At 33.9% G+C, this 21,031-nt stretch overlaps 1 protein-coding gene across 1 annotated transcript; it reads right to left on the reverse strand.

Moving 5' to 3' along the window:
• Positions 1 to 1,994: 1,994 nt before the first annotated feature.
• On the reverse strand, positions 1,995 to 13,209 carry LOC116119897 (importin-5). The gene is made up of 20 exons (XM_031405835.1): positions 11,850 to 13,209; positions 10,772 to 10,975; positions 8,419 to 8,523; positions 8,240 to 8,305; positions 8,000 to 8,164; positions 7,592 to 7,666; positions 7,352 to 7,506; positions 6,193 to 6,328; positions 6,039 to 6,108; positions 5,793 to 5,920; positions 5,620 to 5,676; positions 5,323 to 5,508; positions 5,073 to 5,165; positions 4,177 to 4,262; positions 4,006 to 4,072; positions 3,857 to 3,923; positions 3,638 to 3,774; positions 3,383 to 3,474; positions 3,201 to 3,267; positions 1,995 to 2,655 (listed from the first exon to the last, which is right to left on the reverse strand). The coding sequence occupies exons 1-20, from the start codon at positions 13,086 to 13,088 to the stop codon at positions 2,497 to 2,499; spliced, it is 3,354 nt and encodes a 1,117-aa protein (XP_031261695.1). The 5' UTR covers positions 13,089 to 13,209; the 3' UTR covers positions 1,995 to 2,496.
• Between the last annotated feature and the right edge of the window lie 7,822 nt (positions 13,210 to 21,031).

Raw genomic sequence — 21,031 nt, forward strand, 5'->3', positions numbered from 1 at the left:
GTTTAAAAAAAGTTGAATAATATTGTGAGTTTTTGGGTATTTTACTGTTTAACTTTTTTGGGAATACTAAAACTAGTATTCCCAAAATGCAACCAAACGAAGCCATAATATTTGTGTTATTTAAGTCTATTTCGTGTATATTTTAAACTGAAATTATCGTAAAGAATAGGGTTATTGTTAGTAAGAGAACACTTTTTTCATAAACTTACAGTTGTAGAATACTTTTATTAGAAAAAGACAATGAGAGAACACTTTACTTTATTAAGGATATTAAGGTAATTTTATGTGTAATATAGTTTCATTGACAATAAGTATTTTTAAACTACAATTAGGTGAAAAATCAGAGAATGATACGTGTCAAAATAAAAATATAAGGATTATCAGTAGAAAAAAATAAAAAAATGGAAAACTTAAATAATTTTTTTAGAAAATTAGTAAATTACAATGGCCACCAATTTTTTTTTTTTTTTGGAATTAAACTCTCTTTATAGAGAGTTTGTACTTTGTACAAATAGTTTTACCCTTTTGGAATGTTGTTAAAAAAAAAAAATAAGGTTATTCTTCCTATTTGTGTATTCGTTTGTTGAATATAAAATGAAATATAATAGTATTAAGAAAAGGGTTGTTAATATGATTGATAACTTGAATTAAAGGTAAATTAAAAAGGGTTGGGTTATATCAACTTAAAATTTTGATTTATATGCATTGAATATACCATGTCCATGAATATTTGTCCCAATTTAAGTTCCCATTAAATAAATCAAAGTAGATAAGGGTTTCCACATCAGTTTTTTAAGAATTAATTGTATCATTATAATCTCATTCAAAATTGTTTAATAAATGATTGAATAAAAAGAAAAACAACTCTCTCCACCCTAAATATACCAATAACTATGGTTTTATAAAACAAATAGATATTTGCCCCTAAACATTCGGCTTGTGATAGAAGAAAGTTGACATTTTGATGGTGATTTAAGTAATAATGATGATAATTATCACAAAAGCAATTAAACCATATAATATGGGGGCCATGCTTAGATAATAATACTATACATACGTCATCAAATATTACGAAATATATTCTTATTTCAACTAATTGATTACCAATACACCCCTTGTCAAGAATCTCCCCTAGACCGGTTATCAAATCGTGTATCGTATCGTGTATCAAAAACCTAATTTTTGAATCGTGTATTGCGTACGTATCGTATCGTAAGATACGTCTTTTTCAAAAAAAAATTAATAAAATAACAAAATTTTCTAAAAATTAATATAATCCCCAAGATTAATTAAAGAATTTTGTAGCATTATGACTTTAAATTACGGTATTACATAATCAAAATTAATCACAAAATTCCAGATTAATGTCAATATCTATATCTCACTATATTATTATTATCAGTAAAATAGGCAATACATATTCCTCTTTACTTTCTCCATGCAAAATAGGTAAATTTGGACAAGTTTTAGTGAATCGGGTTGGGTGACTTGGTTTCGACCCGAATTTTTTTTTGGACATTTGACCCAAATTAATAAAGTTGTATCGATTTATATCGATATTTTTAAGGATACGAACGGATACGTATCGTATCGTAGGATACATATCAAAGTATCGAATGGTTTAGGATACACCCTCTGATACGTATCGTTGACGACCGTATCGAATCGTATCGTATGATACGTATCGGGTATCGTAGGATACTAACAACTAGCCCTAGACTCATACTATAATTTATAGCAATTAATGAGAATTTACAGGTAGCTAAAACTAAAGGTGATTAATCCAAATCGAGTATAAAATATCAACCTTCGGCTTTTATACAAATTTGCCATCTTTTTCAATTGATTTGCTGAGGGAGGTCAAAGATTTGTTACATTAAGGCTCTATATAAAAACAATACCATACATGACAAATTTCGTATAAAGATAAACTGATAATATTAGTCTTTTCTGAATCATGAAAATGAAATCATCCATACACAACACAACACAACAAAACTGAAATGCATTTTGCAAACGTAATAAAAGAATCACCATCCAAAATTTCAGTTTAAATATAATCACAATCACAAGTTTGTATGTATGTAAGGAAATTATCAAAGAACAACCACAATGGGATCAAAACTGCTATAGGAGTTGCCTCGCCCACAAGACAACCTCGACAAAACCCTTCACAAAACCACAATACAACCTTTTTCTTCTTCTTCTTCTTCCAGACTCAATCTAGGATCATAGATTTAACACTTCTAATATACACATTCTACAACCAGACACAAAATTCAATTCATTCAATCGCAATGTTGACTTGACTTGACTTTCAAGCTCAATCAAACCAATGCTGTGTTGCGGTCAAACATCATGCAATGACAACTTTTGACGATAACCACCTTATGGAAAAAGAATGGGTAATAAATATATTTTCAACACACACAGGCCAGGTCGGACCATGCGTCTTTTCCAAAACCAGCTACTTGCTAAGTGCTTCAAAAGGTCCTGTTATGAGAGGATTGATTGCAGAGCAAGCTGCTGTTGGGGCTGCAAGGATGACCATGTTGAGGCCAAGGTAGCTGGTGGCAAAGTCTGCTGAAGCTGCCTCAGCAGATTCACCATCCGGCTTGCAGTTTGTTCTGTTGCTAGATCCTTACCGCATAGAACCTACACAAACACGAGGAGCAGTTTCTGACTTCGATTTTCTTTACGAAAATAACTTTTGGGATGGCTTTTATTCTTTTGTGCAAGCAACAAAAAGTAATAGCCAAGAATGCAACAAATCTCAAAATGGAGTATGACAAGGATTCAGACCAGTCATCTGTCCAAATAGCAGGTTAGGATACAAATAAGAAAGTTCTCTAAGGTACATCAAAGGGATAAGACATCAATCTATGAAAGATAGATCTAGAAAATAATCACCTAAACATTAGGTAAGGTAAAGTATCTAACCTCACATATCTAAATCCAAATAGGTCAGTGATAGATCAGTCAAAAAAATTATCTAAATCCAAATAGGTCTAAAGATAGATCAGTCAGAAAAGTTTTTTAAATCCAAATAGGTCTAAAGATAGATCAGTCAAAAAAGTTATAAACCGAACAATGTGCCATATGATATGGCCCAGACAGAATCGATAATTTTTCACTCTTACAGAGCATTCTTCAAATTTAAGTAAACAATTAAAAGTACTAAGTCATAAAGCAAAACCAACCTCAGCAAATACTGCAACTATTTTAGGAAGATATTGATGATTGGGACCCAAAAGATCCCCATCCGACCTGTATAGATAAAAAAGGGCATTGTCGTTATTAATGATGCATGACAAAGAGTTAAAAAAACTGTAGAGAAAAATAAGAGGACAAGGTTTAAAATAAGTATAAATGCAGTCCTTACCTCTCTACCATTGAACAAAGTTGGTCATGAACAACTTTGGCCTCAATTAAGTCGCCTTTTATTGGCAAACAGTTTAACCATGCAGGAATAACCTATCACACATAACAACTTTTAATTCCGCCAAGAAAAAATAATGCTAGCAAAAAGTTACTAAAGGTTGTTATTGGAAGTACATTTACTGATAGTTGGAACTTCTTACACAATCGTGCAATATAATAATTAATCAATAAAAAAAACAGAATAGATATTAAGTACCTGAGCTGCATCAATACTGTCACGATGAAACTGGCATATTTTTCCCAATGCAGAAACAGCATTATCATATGCCATCACATTCTCAGATTGCAAAGCATTAGGATGCCTTATAACAACATTTAGCCTTGATAAAGCCTCTGGAAAAAAAGTCACTTATAAATGTTAATAAGATACACATGTGAACAGATCAACTTTGTAAGTTATGCAAGCAGTATACACCTCCAACAAGCGGTTTAAATGCAGATGCACCAAACTCCGCGCAAACACCAAGTCCATACACAGCTGCCTAAGAAACAAAGAAAAAAGATAGATAAGAAAAACAATAACCTAAGCCATATCAACTACAAGAATTAACTGTGCATGCATACCTGTCTAACATCTGGGTTTTCATCATTGCATGCCTCCAACAAGAAAGGAAGAAATGTATCATAATATCTGTCCCACCACATCAGCAGAATCATATTCAATCGGTGATCTCAAAGATGGGTGATCTCAAAGATAATAATCACAGAACAGTAAAAGATGTAAAAGAGCTTTACTTGAGAGCTGCCTCACGACACTGCTCTGCAACATCATCAAAAATGCAAATTGCAATCCTTCTTTCTTCAGGTGTCTTGTCTTTACCCTGTTTTAAGAAACATATGAGCAATAAAATATGTTCAATAAATCAAACAACCTCAAACAGATTCCAATAGTCAGTTTATACATGTTGCATTCAGCTAGCACTAAAAAGGCTCCTCCAAGTGGTAGAATTATACGAAGCAATGCAATAGAAACACATTGAAAGAATTCCACATTTCATCACAAAGCAATTCTAAAATAATAACTGTCCTTCAGAAAGTGCAAATAATATAGCACCAAACAAAATGTGAAATAATTGAGACATACATAATTATGCACTGAAATCATTTGCTAAGATGCCTGTAGAACCAGTGCCTCATTTCCTCTCCTTTTACCACTTTTGATCAATCAAATGTGAGTTGAAGAGTTTTTCACTGGAATTAAATTGTTGAAGAGTCGTTTCATAGATAAAAAGTAAGTCTCAAGAAAGAATTCTTAGAAGAGTGAGCAATTTTAATTGGATTTACATTGTTGAAGAGAGTTGCTCTCAATTTACTGCTTTGTCCTCTCTTTCTAAACCTAGTTTCTATTCTGATTTATCTTTTCCCTCTCACTGTGACTTCTCTCTCTGATACACTCTTTCTCAAAAATTCTCCAATGAAGTTCTTCATTTCATAAACCCAAATTTCAAAAGAACAAAACTGCATACATTCTAGCAACAATCAACTGTTCAAACCAAGTGCAGCACATACAATATAAGCACTTTGGTCATACCTCAACAGATAAGTATGAAGAAGAGCAGCAAGTGAAGAAAACATTTCAGGTAAAAGGAACCAAATACAAAATAAACCTATGTTATAATGGCAGAACTTACCCACATAGGTGTCAGATATGTGGATAGCTCATCAAAGAAAAGCAAGAAATTGGCTTTAAATGTTTTGATCAAAGTTCCCAGAATTTCACCAACCTGGCAAAAAAAAAAAAAATATTTAGACAGAAGACACAAGATTTTATAGACCAACAGATAAAAAAAGAGAAAAAATAAAAAAGCCAGATAACAAAACATTAGCTCTACTGCCAATGTGCTTTTATGCTTATAGATGGTATTGATTGATGATACTAACTTGATCAAAAACTTCTTCCTCTTGTTCATTTTCCTCTTTAATCAACTCTGACTCCTCAGCATCAAAGTCTTCAGCTTTGGCCCTCTCAGCTCTCTCTCTTTTTCTACTTGAGCTGGCTGTAATAACCTGCTTTATCTCATCCACAATGGATCTGACTTGGCCTTCATCCAGAAGCAGTCCAGAGATCTGAAAGAAATACGACATTTGCAAAATCAGTCAGAAATCTCATATCAAGCATAGCATGAGGCAACCAGAAGCGCTTGGTAACTATATTACACCATTACAAACATGACAAACCTGTATGCATTCATTCAATGAGTCTAACATGCTTGCACAGATCTCTGTATCTGGTTCCTGCACAAAAATTGCAATTCAAGCACTTTTCATCACCCTAAATAAATATTATATTGATGGTGTAATTAGATTTACGGTATGAAAAGTAATTTCAAACGAAAATGAACATGAAAGACCTTATGTAATGCTTCCACAAGAGCTGGAATGATATAGTCAGACAACTGCTTTACATAGGACTCATTACGTCCTTGTGCTAGGCCTTTCTCTACAGCTAATTTTGCAGAGCGCAGTAACTCCGGCATTGCTTGAAAGAAAAATTTAGAAATTACCAGTCAGGAGAATAGCAAAGATCCTATAACATGGAGAAGAAAACCATGAAAGAATATGCATCTAATGCGTCAATATTTATGGCCAATTAGTACCTGATACAGCCGCTTTTCTAACTTCTTCATGGAAATAAAATTTAAGAAGAGGGACTAGCGTTGGAGCAACCTGACCACAATTGCATCCTTAAGTCAAAAGAGGATTATTGAAAGGTTTAGAAAGAAATTTCAATAACAATGCACCTAGACAGACCTGATCAATCCATGGAAAAAATCCTTCCTTCAACTCATCAGCATAGCAACATAGCATGTTACAAGCTGTAGCTTTTTCCTCCAACACACTTGTTTTAATTCCTATTCTTTTGTCCCCAAGAGTAATTGTCTCCATACTGTAATAGATAAAGAAATATTAGCAAGGTGCCATAAACCAATGTGCAAAACAGACATGCTACCACTATATGTCACGATGTGGTTGCAGAAAAGCAACAAAAGAAGAACTTAAAAGCTCTTGCACTCATTTCCATTTGCCTAGGTGTATGCAAGAGGAGAAGATAGGATGAAGAGAGAACATAAGAAGGGAAATACTGCCAGAAGACTTCATGCAACAAAATGAAAGAAGAAAAAGGTACAGGATGCGTTTGTTTCCCTATTTTTGCACTATACACATTTGTTTCCCTATTCTGAAAATCCTATTTTATTTTATTTAATTATTTTAAACCCCCTAGGTTTGTTAATTTAACTAAACCCCAAAAAAAAAAGTTTAGAAACTGACAAAAACACCCCCATCCACCCACAATTGCCAGATTCCGGCCACCACCACCAGCAGGTGGCCGGAATCTGGTATAATGGTGCACTACCGACTAGTAGTGCGCTGATCTAGCCTTTTTCGGCCAGATTTATGGCCAAAGATCTGGCCGTTGACGGCCAGACTTTGGTCATAGCTAGTCAACGACAGCCAAGATATGACCGTTGTTGACGACCAAACGCGGTCAAATCTAGCCATAGATCTGGCCTTTTTTGGCCAGATCCATAGTGGATCTAGCTGGAAAATGTCATATTGGCGCACGACCGGCTAGATTCAGCCAGTCGTGTGCCAATACGGCAACTCTGGCCACCCTCTGGCGGTGGTGGCCGGCTGCCGGTATTTAATGGGTGGATGGGGGTGTTTTTGTTAATTTTCCATGTTTTATTACAGGGGTGTTTTTGTTAATTTCAAATCCTACCTTGTAATAACCACCCAACCCTTACTTTTTCAAAAATCCTATCCAAAATACTGAAACAAACGCACCCTAACCATTTAAATACTTAAGTTTAAGCAAAAAAATTATTTAGTAAAAGCACATGCACATCATATGCATAAGTATCCTTGCACTGACAATAGGTATTGAATGAAATTTTCTGGAAGGAAATACCTCTCATCATCTGAGTCCTCAATTTCATTGTCTGAATCTGCAGATGTAATGGTTACATCTGGCTTAAGCTGAGCAGACTGAAGCAAAGGTGGCATGACAACACTCATATAAGGGAGGAAGTCTTGTCCTAAGCACTTGCAGAGTCTGGCCCATGCCTATAAAAAATATAAACTAGTTATCATATGAGAAAATGAGCAGATATAATGATACTTTCTGCACATTTTCAGTGATAGAACATACTTGTAGCATGTAACTTGTTGTTGGATCATCTGTCTCCATTTGAGATCCTTGCAATGACATAAGCACTTCCATAACCTAGCACAAAGTAGGCATTAGATTTAAGTCACATTTCTAATATCAGGACATGTTGATATGAAGCAAAAAATCAAAGCAAAAAGAAACTCAAGATAAGGTCATTGTAATTTTCACCAAACCACGACCTAAAACGTGTGGTACATTACAGAGATCTAGCTCTTTCAATGGATGGGTATAGGTTCAAGTATCACATTATTTGGAAAATCCTTAAAAATCATTTAAGTCATCAACCATTGAGATGAAACAAAAGGGTTGAATCTCCACATGAGAATAGGGGTTGGGTGGGTGGCAAGAATTGATCTGGAAGAACTTTATGCATAATATTATATCTACCTGCTTAGCATCATCCCTGAACTTCTCCTTTCCAACGGCCATTCCCACCAGACTAATGCACTCCATGGATTTGGCACGAAGCATGCGATTAGACTTGTCAGTTGCATTGATCAAAATAGCTTTCAGGTAAGGCATAACAGCATCATAGTATTTTTGGAAGTGCTCCTACAAAAACCCATTGCTCTCAGAGAGGGGCATCCATAACAATTAACCACTAACCAGAGCAGAATTATAGAATACCTGAGATGAGTCCGCAACGGATGCTAAAGCAGTTAAGGCTCCCTCTTGCACCATTTGTTTTCCATTCTGCCATATTACATATGTGATATTTAGCAATTTCAAGAAAAATGTCTACTTATTCAAATTAGTTACGCAAATCATTGCATAGTAAATTGCTGTTAATTAAATTGTCAGTATACCTGCAGAAGAACAAGCAATTTGCTCACGATGCCATCCAAGTAGGGTGTTAAGATTTCCGGTGTGCAGTTCTCACTGAAGTTGAGCACTGCTGAAGCAGCATGTGCCTGTTGATACACATATTATACAAGAAGTTAAGCATTTATGGAAATATCTAACATCTTCCTGATACTCTGGCAAAATAAAACTGTATGTTTCACCTGAAGAAGAAACAGTAAGTATATGGTAAATGCACCAGAAATTCTCTTTAGTCAGAAAGCACAAAAATACAGAACAACAGAGTTCCAGATAAGGATATACAATACACATGCCATAACCCAGTAAGTTTTCATAGAAAGAATAAATCTAGTAGAATTAGGTTTCCTATAATTGAAGACTTTTGACTAAATTGCTTTATAAACTTGATATAATTTCCAAATCATTTGTTTTGCATTAAGAACAAAGCAGGTTTTTTTTCCCATAAGTTAAGAATGAAATATTCTTTAAAAAAGCAAAACAACATTACTATCTTGATTATAAACAGCTGCTAGGACATTATATTCCAATCCACTGACCTGAAAATCTATTGGTCCAATAGATAAATATCAAACCAACTCAGATTCAATCACAAACTAACGGCAGTTTCATTCCACCATATCTTGAAGTATTTTTCATAAGCTGTTTAAAAACTAGCTTTAGTCTTTTCCTAATCTGACACACAATTTGTTATCTACTCTTTCGTATTTCTTCTCTACAATATGAACTGCTGAAATATAAGAGAGTTAGGCATAAATTTGAGGAGCATTTCCTCTGTAGCTTCAATGGTTACAAGTAGATGCATGTCAAATAATACGTAGCAAGGGTAGTTACCCAACTTTTTTTTTCTAATTTCAAAAAGAGAGAGATACCCTAATAACAAAAAAGGCTACCTAAAGTATCATGATCTGCTAAGTTAGAGAGTAGCTACACCAATTTCAGACCACTATAAATTCTGGATTTGGAAATCAGAAACTGAACATTCCAAATCATGTGTATAAGGCCAAGCAAAAGGCTACAAATCAAAATCTCCAAACCCCTGTCCAACTCATTCGAGTTCAATATCTACAGCACCCTTACCCCCTTGCTAAAGCTTTTAGGTGATGATGAACAACAAATAGAAAAATCCAGTATAACATTTCCTTATTGACAAAATCTAAAAGCAATATGAATTTTAAAGTTAATATAAAACATAAAGGAAAGACAAATCAAGGACACAAATTTACCATTGCCATCTTACTCCAATTTAATTTTTTACTTATCACCCATTATTCTCACCTAAGTTATTCAAAACTTCAGGGATAAAACTGCATCTCAAAAAAGATTGAAGTCCTAAGAGATTTATTGATAGATTCAGGTTTTCCACAGCAACCAACTCATCTCACAAATCAATAGGATTATATTTTTTTTATATCAGACAGTTTGCAAGTGTAGAAGAACCCATTTTAATTGGCTAAAACAACATACTTCATTTAGTAACCCGGGAAACAATTTCTATTAAACAAAAAATAAAGCACATCTGAAAACTTCCAAGGCCATACCCTAACTCCAAAAATTTATCAAACAAAAAATATGATAATCAAAGGTTGATACCAACCTACTGTAGTAGATAGCAAATTTTATTCATAGATTCAGGAGCTTCCATGGCAACCACCTTACTTCACCAATAGATAGAATTAAAAGACAGTTTGCAAGTGTAGAAAAACCCATTTTAATCAACTAAATCAACATACTTCATTTAATACCCCAGGAAGCAATTTCTAGTAATGACTCGAGTTAAACACATCTGAAAACTTCCATGGGTATCCCCTAACTCCAAAAATTTATCAAAAAATAAATAAATCTGACGACCAAAGGTTCATAGTAACCTGTTGTAATAGTTTCCATATTTCATTCAAAACTACAGGGAGAACTGTCTAGTAATTACCAAGTTATCCATATAGCTAATCAAATGAGAATACATCAAGATTTAAAAAAATCACAACATCCCTGCACAGAGAATATATAGAAGGTCTAGCCAAACAACATAAAAGAACAGAAAACAAATGGAAAAGTTACATTTTTCGGTATAGACTGTACAAAGAAAAAGGTATGCTTTACCATTCTGGCAATATAAGTTTAAGTAAAAGAAAGTTTCCAATTGTTTTATTTCAAGGAACTCATACGGTCGCCTAATTTACATCATGTTACTGAGAAAAACGGTTTATATTACAAGGATCACCACCATAGTTGTGGTGAAAAAAGAACTGCCAAATCGATGTGATGCACCAATGAAAATATTTCCAGTTAAAATAAATAAATAATGCACAAAAGCACATAAAGCTCATAGCTTTGACTAACCTGTACTCTGGGATTCTGGAAATCATCCATAGAGCCAGCTAGAGCTGGGATAACCCTTTGATGGAATTGATTTTGCAAATCAGGACCCAAGTCCGTTGACAACTGCCCAATTGCATTAATAGCCGCCCACCTCACACGGGGATGCGGATCATGAAATGAGTTCAGAACCATTGACAATACTTGCTCTAAGTTTTTTACCATTACCTACAAGAACAGGATCAAATTATAAATCAGCAATAGCAGTACAGAAAATGTAATTCTTCCCATCCATCACTAAGAAACTATCAATCAGAACTTAAAAAAATATCTAGAGTACCATTATCCAAATACAAGAAGCCTCTTGTAAAACAGTGCTCAAGTCTACCCTTTAAAAATGTAAACCCCAAGAAGTAAAAGGACCTAAAACCTTATTAAAGGCACACCTTACAAACATATTTAAGAACAAATTATTCAGAAAGGCCAAGACAAATATACTATCATTCAATCAGTATATCCAAACTCTCATAAATACAGGAATCAAACAAAAAACCCAAACACCTAATCATTTCTACTAAACACACCATTTGTCCTAATTCAACTTCAGACAAAAAACATTTAATCATAACAACAAGACTAACACTAAATACAAGTAACTACCACCAAAGACAGACATTAGAATACTCCACAAATTGAATAACATCTCTCATTAGTACTTCCAAACGAATATCATCATTACCAACTTAAGAATATCCATCTGAAAAATAACATTATTGTCACTAAAATTACACATTACTTACACTTTATAAAATTTCTATCGTATTAACACAATTAAACCGTAAACCGCATCAAATACTCGATAACCACACTGTCTCATAATACACTCACAATAATTTTCTAAAATTAAAATCATTTCTTTACAAAATGAGATGAAAAGACATACTTTCACACAATTGAATTACAGTAATATCCATATAAATTGTAAAATTATAGTGACCACAAGTATACATTACTTTCAGTAACCATACTCTCTGTCACATTAACACAATTAAATTAAGAAACCCAATAAGCAAATAACCTTCTAAAACTAAAATCATTATACCTTGGCACAACCCTCAGCAATCTGTGCAAGCGCAATCAATGCAGCATGATGTTTCTGCCACTCCGGCGCAGCCAAATAAGCTGGCAACTGCTCAGAGGCCACTGGAACAATAGTGTTCCCTCCCAAAGCAATCGCCAACCTATCCAAACACTCCTGTCCCACACTGTAGTTGCTCGTCTCACCAGCATCCTCATCCTCAGTCTCCGCCGTGTGCCACGCTGGATCATCCTCGATATCCAACAACATCTTCATCAAAATCGCGAACAACCTACTAATAAATTGCGGCAACTTTCTCATCATCCCGGGGGCCCGCTCACGCGCCTCCGCAAGTGTAATCACGAACTCAATCGCCAGATGACGTGTCCCTTCCTCCAAACTCTCCGCCTCCGCTATTTGCAACATGGACCCGACAACGTCCACTAATTGTCTCCGCAAGAACCGGGGCTCGGTCCCCGCTAATTCAATCAACAACTCCAAAGCCTCCTGCGCTGTCGCTTCATTTCCGTTATTCAAAGCCTCCGTCAACGTCCTCATCATCGACGGTAACAGGTCCTGGAACCGGTCCCGATCCGAGGAGCTCGTCAAGCACTGGATGAAATTGATAACGGCGTTCAACGCGGCGATCTTGACGTCAAAGTTAACGGAGTTCGTTAAACAGTTTAAAAACACAGCGTGGAGGTGTTTAATATGAGGAATCAACGTGTCGCCGATGTATTGACTCAACTGCGCGAAGATCAAGAACGCCGATTCTTGCAACTTAAAATTGTCACTCGACACGCACGTGAACATAAACGGCAACAGTTCAGGCCATCCATTATCGGGAAGAATGTTAGAAGCAAGCTCCGAAACGGTGTCGCAAAGCTTCTTAGAGATGGATTTAGCATTCTCTGATTGGATAGATGCTAAAAGAATCGATTTAAGAGACGACTGAGTGCAGAGCGAGAGGCGAGGCCAGAGAAACGCGTCGTCGCGGGTGAGTAGCTTACGAAGGAGGACGGCGGCCATGGCGCGGGCCTCGGGGTGGGGGGAGAGCTGGAGAAGTTGGGCGAGCTTGAGGGTGAGGGAATCGGGATCGTGTTGTTTACAGAGGTTGAAGATGACTTCGGCCTGGGATCGTTGCTCGTTGGAGGCGGACATGAGGTGGGAGATGAGGGTTTCGAAGGGGGCGGAGTCGGGGCCGAGGATGGCGGCGAGCTGTTGCTGCTGCTGGTGGTGGAGGTGGGAGGACTCGGCGGCCATGTCGGCGAGAGTTAGGGTTTTGAGCGGGGATTGGGGTGGAGGTGGGGGTGGGGGCAAGTCGTCTCCCTCGAGGACGTTTGAGGAAACGCGTAATAGAGAAAGAGTTTGGAGTTTGGGGTTTGAGGGGAATTTTTAAGTGTGGAAATGTGTTGTGGGAGTGAGAGTGGGGTTCGATTGGGGGCAAAAGCGTGATTAGCTGTGATGTTTTTAGTGACTAATGATTAAGGTGAGGGTGGGTTGGGTTGGGTTTGTTTGCTTTTGGGTTTTTGGAGGGAACTGAGAAAAATAAAATTTATTGCAGGGGTGGTTGGGTTGGTTTATATGAGTATTATTATTATATAATTTTATAAAAAAATTTATCCTACTTAACCTACTTAATTTAATTTTGGGGATATATTTAGATACTAGACTTTATGAGAGTGTTTGATTTCTAAAAATATTATATATATTAATAAAAAATTGTAATAGACTTTATAAGAGTGTTCAATTTCTGAAAAATGGAACTTGATTTTGTGAGAGAATTCGATTTCTAAATAATGATACTCGACTTAATGAGAGGGCTCGATTTTCTTTATTTCTTTTTTTAAATGATAACCTTTGCATCACTTAAAAGCATCTCCAATGTTTTAAAGAGCATATTTCATATAAATAGAGAGCATCTTCATTAATTTTTAAATATAAAGAAGACAATTTTTATTCAAATCCAATAGGCTCTTTAAATTTAATGAAGATGCTCTTTATTTTTAAGAAAAAGACTTAATGAGAGAGAAAATTAATAAATAAAATGTATAGAAACTTGTAGTTTATTAATTAAAATTAGGATATAGAGTGACATTTGACTCTCTAAATGTGGAGAGTCAAACTCACTCTCTAATTTATATTTTAAAGATAAAGAGTATGTTGGACTCTTGTTTTTATGGACAGACTCTTTATAATTAAGAGTTTAGGTCATATAAAAAAGTCCTTTGGAGATGCTCTAATATCAATAAATAACCTAGTTGCATTTGTTTTATTATTTTTTCCTATTCTATTCATATCCTACCCAAAATACATATTTGTTTCCCTATTCTTAAAATCCAATCATATTCTATTCAACTCAAAATATTTAGGAGTACGTTTGTTTTGTTATTTTGGATAAGATTTTGGAAATAATATTGGGTAGTTGAACAAGGTGAGTATTACAAGGTAAAATTTAAAAATTAACAAAAAAAACCCCATATGTTTGCTAATTTAACTAAACACCCCAATATATAAACATTTTGTAAAATAACAAAAACACCCCCACCCACACACAGTGCCAAATTCCAGCCACCACCGTCGGAATCTGGCCGAAAAATGGCGTTACGACCTAGACCGGTCAGATTTGGCCGGTCATGCATCGATATGGCCTTTTCTGGCCAGATCCACCATGGATCTGGCAGGAAAAGGCTAGATCTAACCGTCGACGGCCGTAGAAGGCCAGATTTGGCCATCACATATAAGCGAATTACTGACCAATTCTGGTCTACGCCGTTGTGACAGATTCCGGCAATCGCCGACGGTGGTTGCCGGAATCTGGCAACTTTGGGTGGGTGGGGGTGTTTTTGTTAATTTTTAAACTTTTTTTTCCAGGGGTGTTTAATTAAATTAATAAACTTAAGGGGTCTAAAAATAATTAAAAAATAGAATAGTATTTTCCAAATAATTAAAAAACATGTATTTTGGGAATAGGATAAGGAATAATAAAACAAACGCACCCTAGATTTTTTTAATCTTTAGGTTTGTTAATTTAACTAAACACCCTCAACTGACCACATCCAGCTGGTCGTGCGCTATTCTGGAGATTTTCGACCACCGTCCAGCGGTGGTGGCCGACTGCCAGCATTTAATGGGTGGGTGGGGTGTTTTTGTTAATTTTAAAACTTTTATTGTATAGAGTGTTTAACTGGAATAACTTATGTAGAGGATTAAAAATAATCTTACCAAACACATTTTCAAATTTAAATCATATCTCGTAATAATAACCCAACTCATATTTTTTCAAAAATACTACTCAAAATAATAATACAAACACAACCCGCAATACTTCAGACAAATTTCTCATTCAAATTGAATTAAAAGTTTCCAACAATGAGAAATTCTTAAAGTATATCATAAATATTTCATCCTAAATAAGGATTATTAGTATCTAATAATATTGCATTATCTATGTAAGCCTGAAATGTTGAAGGATGACCTTAAACTTATGAATAATATTGAACCTTATGATCTTTTAGAAATGAAATTACATATCACATAAGGACCAAATTAAAAGAAATGAAAATTCCAAATGATAAGTGAGGAGTGTAACATTATTTCTTTAGAAAATAAAATTTTCATGATTTTTTCATGAAATATTATGTCTATTTTAGTTTTATAAGTAGTAAAACCAACGTAATTTAATTAATTAATAATAAAATTTTCTAATCCAATTACAACCCATAGCCTCCATAATAACCTTTATTATATAATATTTTTTTATGGTCTTGACTTAGGCTAGTCAATTAAAATAATAATTTCAATAAATTAATAAAATAATATTTTTCTAGAAAATCTTATATAACTTTGTGGTCCTATTCATATCATAAATAAATAATTTACTAATTGATTATAATATTTTATTAAAATATGATTCTATTGTTACTTGTTTTTTCTTAAAATTTAAATCTTGTAGGATCTCGTCTCTAATTTTTCTCATTGCATCTAAAAGTTCTGAGATTGAATTCTCGAATTGCAATAAAAAAATTATAAAGTGTTGTTGATGTTTGAATTTTGTTGGATCTCACCTCTAATTTAAATATATGTTCGTCGAATCGTAATACATTCTATAAATTAATAAATTATTAATTTATTGATTAATTAATACCCCTTGTGATTAATAGAATTTATACAGTCCCAAGATTATTAATTTATAGAATTTATACTGTATTTATTTGAGATGATTTTTTTTTTTTTTTTGTATTTTTGATCATTTATATTTGTATATTTAATCACTTTAGAGCCAGAAAAGAAAAAAAAAAAGTTAATTGGAAAATAAGGAACCTTTGGCATACTTTATACAAATATCAAGTTGTCATGGTTTGACCAATTTGCTTAATCTTAGTTTTATTCTTTCTTTATGCCACCAAAATATCCTTTTCACTTTGGACCAACATATATTATTCTTCTAAGAGAACTATTGTAATTATTCAAAACATTATATAGTCAATAATTGTATATAATCAACATACTAGAATCATAAAATACAAATAATATTACAAGTAAAAATGATTAATTTTTATTGACTCATGAGGTTGGAAAAAAATTATAATTAAACTTCCATGATTTAAATAGTAAATTAGACTTATTTTTTTTGAAAATCATATAAATCTCTTTAAATATTTTCAAAATTTTAAGAGTTAAAAAAGGATATTAGCCTCTTAAATATGTTATAATTAGAAAAATATCCTAAAGTTTTTAAAATAATAAAAATCCCTCTAACGTTAGAATTTATACTATTATGAATTATCTTTTTATTGTTTATTTTACTACCTAAAAATGTGATTAAAGATATTAACTCAAAATTTAACATAAAATGGCAAATTAGTAAACTTATGACATAGGTTTATTTTGATTACACGTGCAAGAATATTTTGAGAGGTTAATTTTTTTTTTTTTTTTTAATCTCTCAATAAAATATGGTGATTTTTTTATCCAACCCGATCGCAAGCCCTAAATAAGTGAGAAACAAACTTCAATTATTATCTAGCCGCCACCCACCTTTACGTCAAAAGGCGGCCGCTTTTATTTTGTTATTTTCAACTTTGCCCTTTTCGGTGGTGGCTAGATGGCCGTGTGCGGTGGGTTTAAACAAGTTCGTTTTTTATGATGTCTCAATGTTAATTTTTTCAGGATAATGTTTAATATATTGCATTTATTTGTATAATTTAAATATCATACAATTCAATGATGATATTATAAAATAAGCTATAAGAAGAGAGAAGATAATTGAGGGATAATACAACCAATGCTTTTCTATTCCAAAGTTTAGTGTACATCATCTTTTACAATACATCTATTTATAGTCTCAAGATTATAAAATTAAAAACTAATAAAATGCTTTGAATTTGTAAAACTTGAAAGGTTTAAGACTTAGAGAAGATGAAAGATTAAGAAGTTATAAAATTGCAAGGGGCATCCACATTTATTCATAACACTCCCCCTTGGATGTCCATTACACAAAGAATATGTCTCGTTAAAACCTTACTAGGAAAAAACCCAATAAACCTAGTGAAGGAAAAGGAGTACATTATTCTTGTGTATTATACGCATTTAGAAACTGTCTCATTAAAAACCTTACTAGGAAAATCTAGTGGGATAAAACCTTGGTCAAGGGAAAAGAGTACAGTGCGTATTTACTCTCCCTCATGATGATATCACTTAAGATTTTTGTATCGATGCATTCCAATATTGTATAACAACTTTTCAAATGTTGCAGTCAGTAAAGTTTTAGTGAATAAGTCTGCCAGATTATCACATGACTTAATCTGTTTAACTTCAATATCGCCATTCTTTTGAAGATCATGAGTGAAGAAGAATTTTGGTGATATATGTTTCGTCCTATCACCTTTGATATAACCTCCCTTTAACTGAGCTATGCATGCAGCATTATCTTCATATAATGTTATAGGAACTTCTTTGTTGTAATCAATGTCACATGATTCTTGAATATGTTGGGTTATTGATTTGAGCCAAACACATTCTCGGCTTGCTTCATGGATAGCTATTATCTCGGCATGGTTTGAAGAAGTAGCAACTATAGTTTGTTTTGTAGAATGCCATGAAATAGTCGTACCTCCATATGTGAACAAATAGTCTGTTTGAGATATAACTTTATGTGGGTTAGATAAATATCCCACATCTGCATAACCAATTAATTGAGGTGTAGATTCATCTGCATAAAATAAACTCATATTTATTGTTCCTTGAAGATATCATAATATATGCTTAATTTCATTCCAATGTCTTCATGTCGAAGCACAACTATATCTTGCTAACAAATTTACTAAATGCTATATCCAGTCGTGTATTGTTAGCAAGATACATTAATGCACCTATTGCACTTAGGTATGGTACTTCAAGATCAAGTACCTCTTCTTTATCTTATGCTGACCGAAAATGATCTTTGTTCACATCAAGTGATCTTACAACCATTGGGGTACTCAATGGATGTGCTTTATCCATATAGAATCGTTTTAAGATTTTCTTGGTATAATTTGACTGGTGCACAAAAATTCCACTCGTTAAGTGCTCAATTTGCAAACCAAGACAAAAATTTGTTTTTCCAAGGTCTTTCATCTCAAATTCTATTTTTAGATAATCTGCTGCCCTTTGAATCTCCTCAAGAGTTCCAATAATATTCAACTCATCAACATATACAACAATTATAACAAATTCAGATCCAGATCTTTTTATGAAAACACATGGGCAAATAGGGTCATTTTTATAACCGTCTTTCAACAAATATTTACTAAGACGGTTATACCACATACGACTTGATTGCTTTAATCCATATAATGATTTATGTAATTCAACTGAATAAAATTCTCGAGAATTTGAGTTGCATGCTTCAGGCATTTTAAATCCTTCAGAGATTTTCATATATATGTCGTTATCAAGTGATTCATATAAATAGGCTGTAACTACATCCATTAGACGCATATCAAGGGTTTTATTTGTTGTCAGACTAATAAAAAATCGAAATGTTATTGCATCCATCACTGGAGAATATGTTTCTTCATAATTAATGTCAAGTCTTTGCGAAAACCCTTTTGCTACAAGTCGTGCTTTATATCTTATGACTGCATTTTTCTCATTTCGTTTTTGCACAAATACCCATTTGTACCCCACCGACATTACATCTTTAGGTGTTCGGACTACCAATCCAAAAACTCCACGTTTTTCTAATGAATTCAGTTCTACCTTGATTGCGTCTTTCCGTTTTGGCGAATCTTCTCTCTGTCTACATTCTTCAACAGATTTAGGTTCAAGATCCTCATTATTATTTACAATATCAAGCGCTATATTGTATGCAAAAATGTTGTCGACAATTATTTCTTTTCGATTCCATATTTTTCTTATAGAGACATAATTTATTAAGATCTCTTCATTCTTGCTAGTTTCAGGCACTTGAACTTCTTATGGAGTTTCATGATTAATCATGTCTCTATTCTCTTCATGAGAACTTGCCTCCTTGATGTAAGCATCTTGGTCATTTGCTACTCTTTTCTTTCGAGGATTTTTATCTTCGGAACCAACTGGTCTACCACGCTTTAAACGTGCCTTAGATTCATTTGCTACAGGTAATTGTCCTTCAAGGACATCAATCCGAATTGGAGCATTTGTAGCTGGTATGTGAGATTTAGTCACTCTTTTTGAATTAGTGAATGCATCTGACAACTGATTTGCTGCATTTTGCAAATGAATTATCTTTTAAACTTCTTGTTCACATTGTTTAGAATGAGGATCAAGATAAGATAATGACGACATTTTCCAGGTAATTTCCTTTTCCAATTGCCTATTCTCTCCCCCTAATGTTGAGAATTTTGTTTCATCAAAATGACAATCGGCAAATCATGCCGTAAATAAAACTTCTGTTAATGGTTCTAAATATTTAATTATAGAAGGAGATTCATATCCAACATATATTCCCAATCTTCTTTGGGGACCCATTTTAGTGCGTTGTGGTGGAGCAATTGGAACATATACCGCACATCCAGATATTCTTAAATGGGGAATATTTGGCTCTTGACTAAAAGCCAATTGTAAAGGGGAGAATTTGTGATAACTTGTTGGCCTAATGCATACAAGTGCTGCTACATGTAAAATAGCATGTCCCCAAGCAGAACTTGGGAGCTTTGTTCTCATAAGTAATGGTCTAGCAATAAATTGGAGGCGTTTATTAATTGACTCTGCTAGACCATTATGTGTATGAACATAAACAACAGGCTTTTCAATCGTTATTCCGATTGACATACAATAATCATTAAAAGCCTGAGACATAAATTCAACAGCATTATCAAGACTTATTGTCTTAATTGTATAATCTGGAAATTGTGCTCGTAATCGAATTATTTGGGCAAGTAATATCGCAAACACCAGGTTGTAAGTAGATAATAAACACACATGAGACCATCTTGTAGATGCATCTACTAAGACCATTAAATATCTAAATGGTCCACATGGTGGATGAATAGACCCACATATATCACCTTGAATTCGTTCTAAAAATGTAGGTGATTCAATCCCAAATTTAGCTAGCGATGGTCTGATAATTAATTTACCTTGAGAACAAGCAACACAAGAGAATTCATTAGATTGAAAAATCTTCTGGTTTTTCAATGGATGTCCATGTGAATTCTCAATGATTCTTCGCATCATTATTCAACCAGGATGGCCTAACTGATCATGCCAAATTATAAAAGTATTAGGATCAGTAAACTTCTGGTTTACTATAACATGTGTTTCAAATACACTGATATTTGTGTAGTACACAATCCGAAAGAAAAAGCAAGTAATTTTTCCGACACACATTTCTTGCTTGCAATTATTCTTGTAATATAAAGATATTCAATATTTCCTTCATTGGTTGTCTCAATATGATATCCATTACAGCGAATATCATTAAAACTTAATAAGTTTCTTTTAGACTTGGAAGAAAATAATGCATCTTTTATAAAACCGTGTTCCTCCTGGCAATAATATATTAGCTCTTCCAGAGCCTTCAGCTAATCTTGTACAACCAGATATTGTATTTATGTTAGCTTCACACATTATCAAAGGAGAAAAATATTTTTTTTCTTTAAGTATAGTGTGCGTTGTAGCATTGTCTGCGAGACAAAGATCTTCATCATCAATCTTGGATCCAATCATAGACTTGGGAATGC

Source organism: Pistacia vera, unplaced genomic scaffold (genome assembly GCF_008641045.1).
Source record: "Pistacia vera cultivar Batoury unplaced genomic scaffold, PisVer_v2 Contig910, whole genome shotgun sequence".
NCBI classification, from domain to species: domain Eukaryota; kingdom Viridiplantae; phylum Streptophyta; class Magnoliopsida; order Sapindales; family Anacardiaceae; genus Pistacia; species Pistacia vera.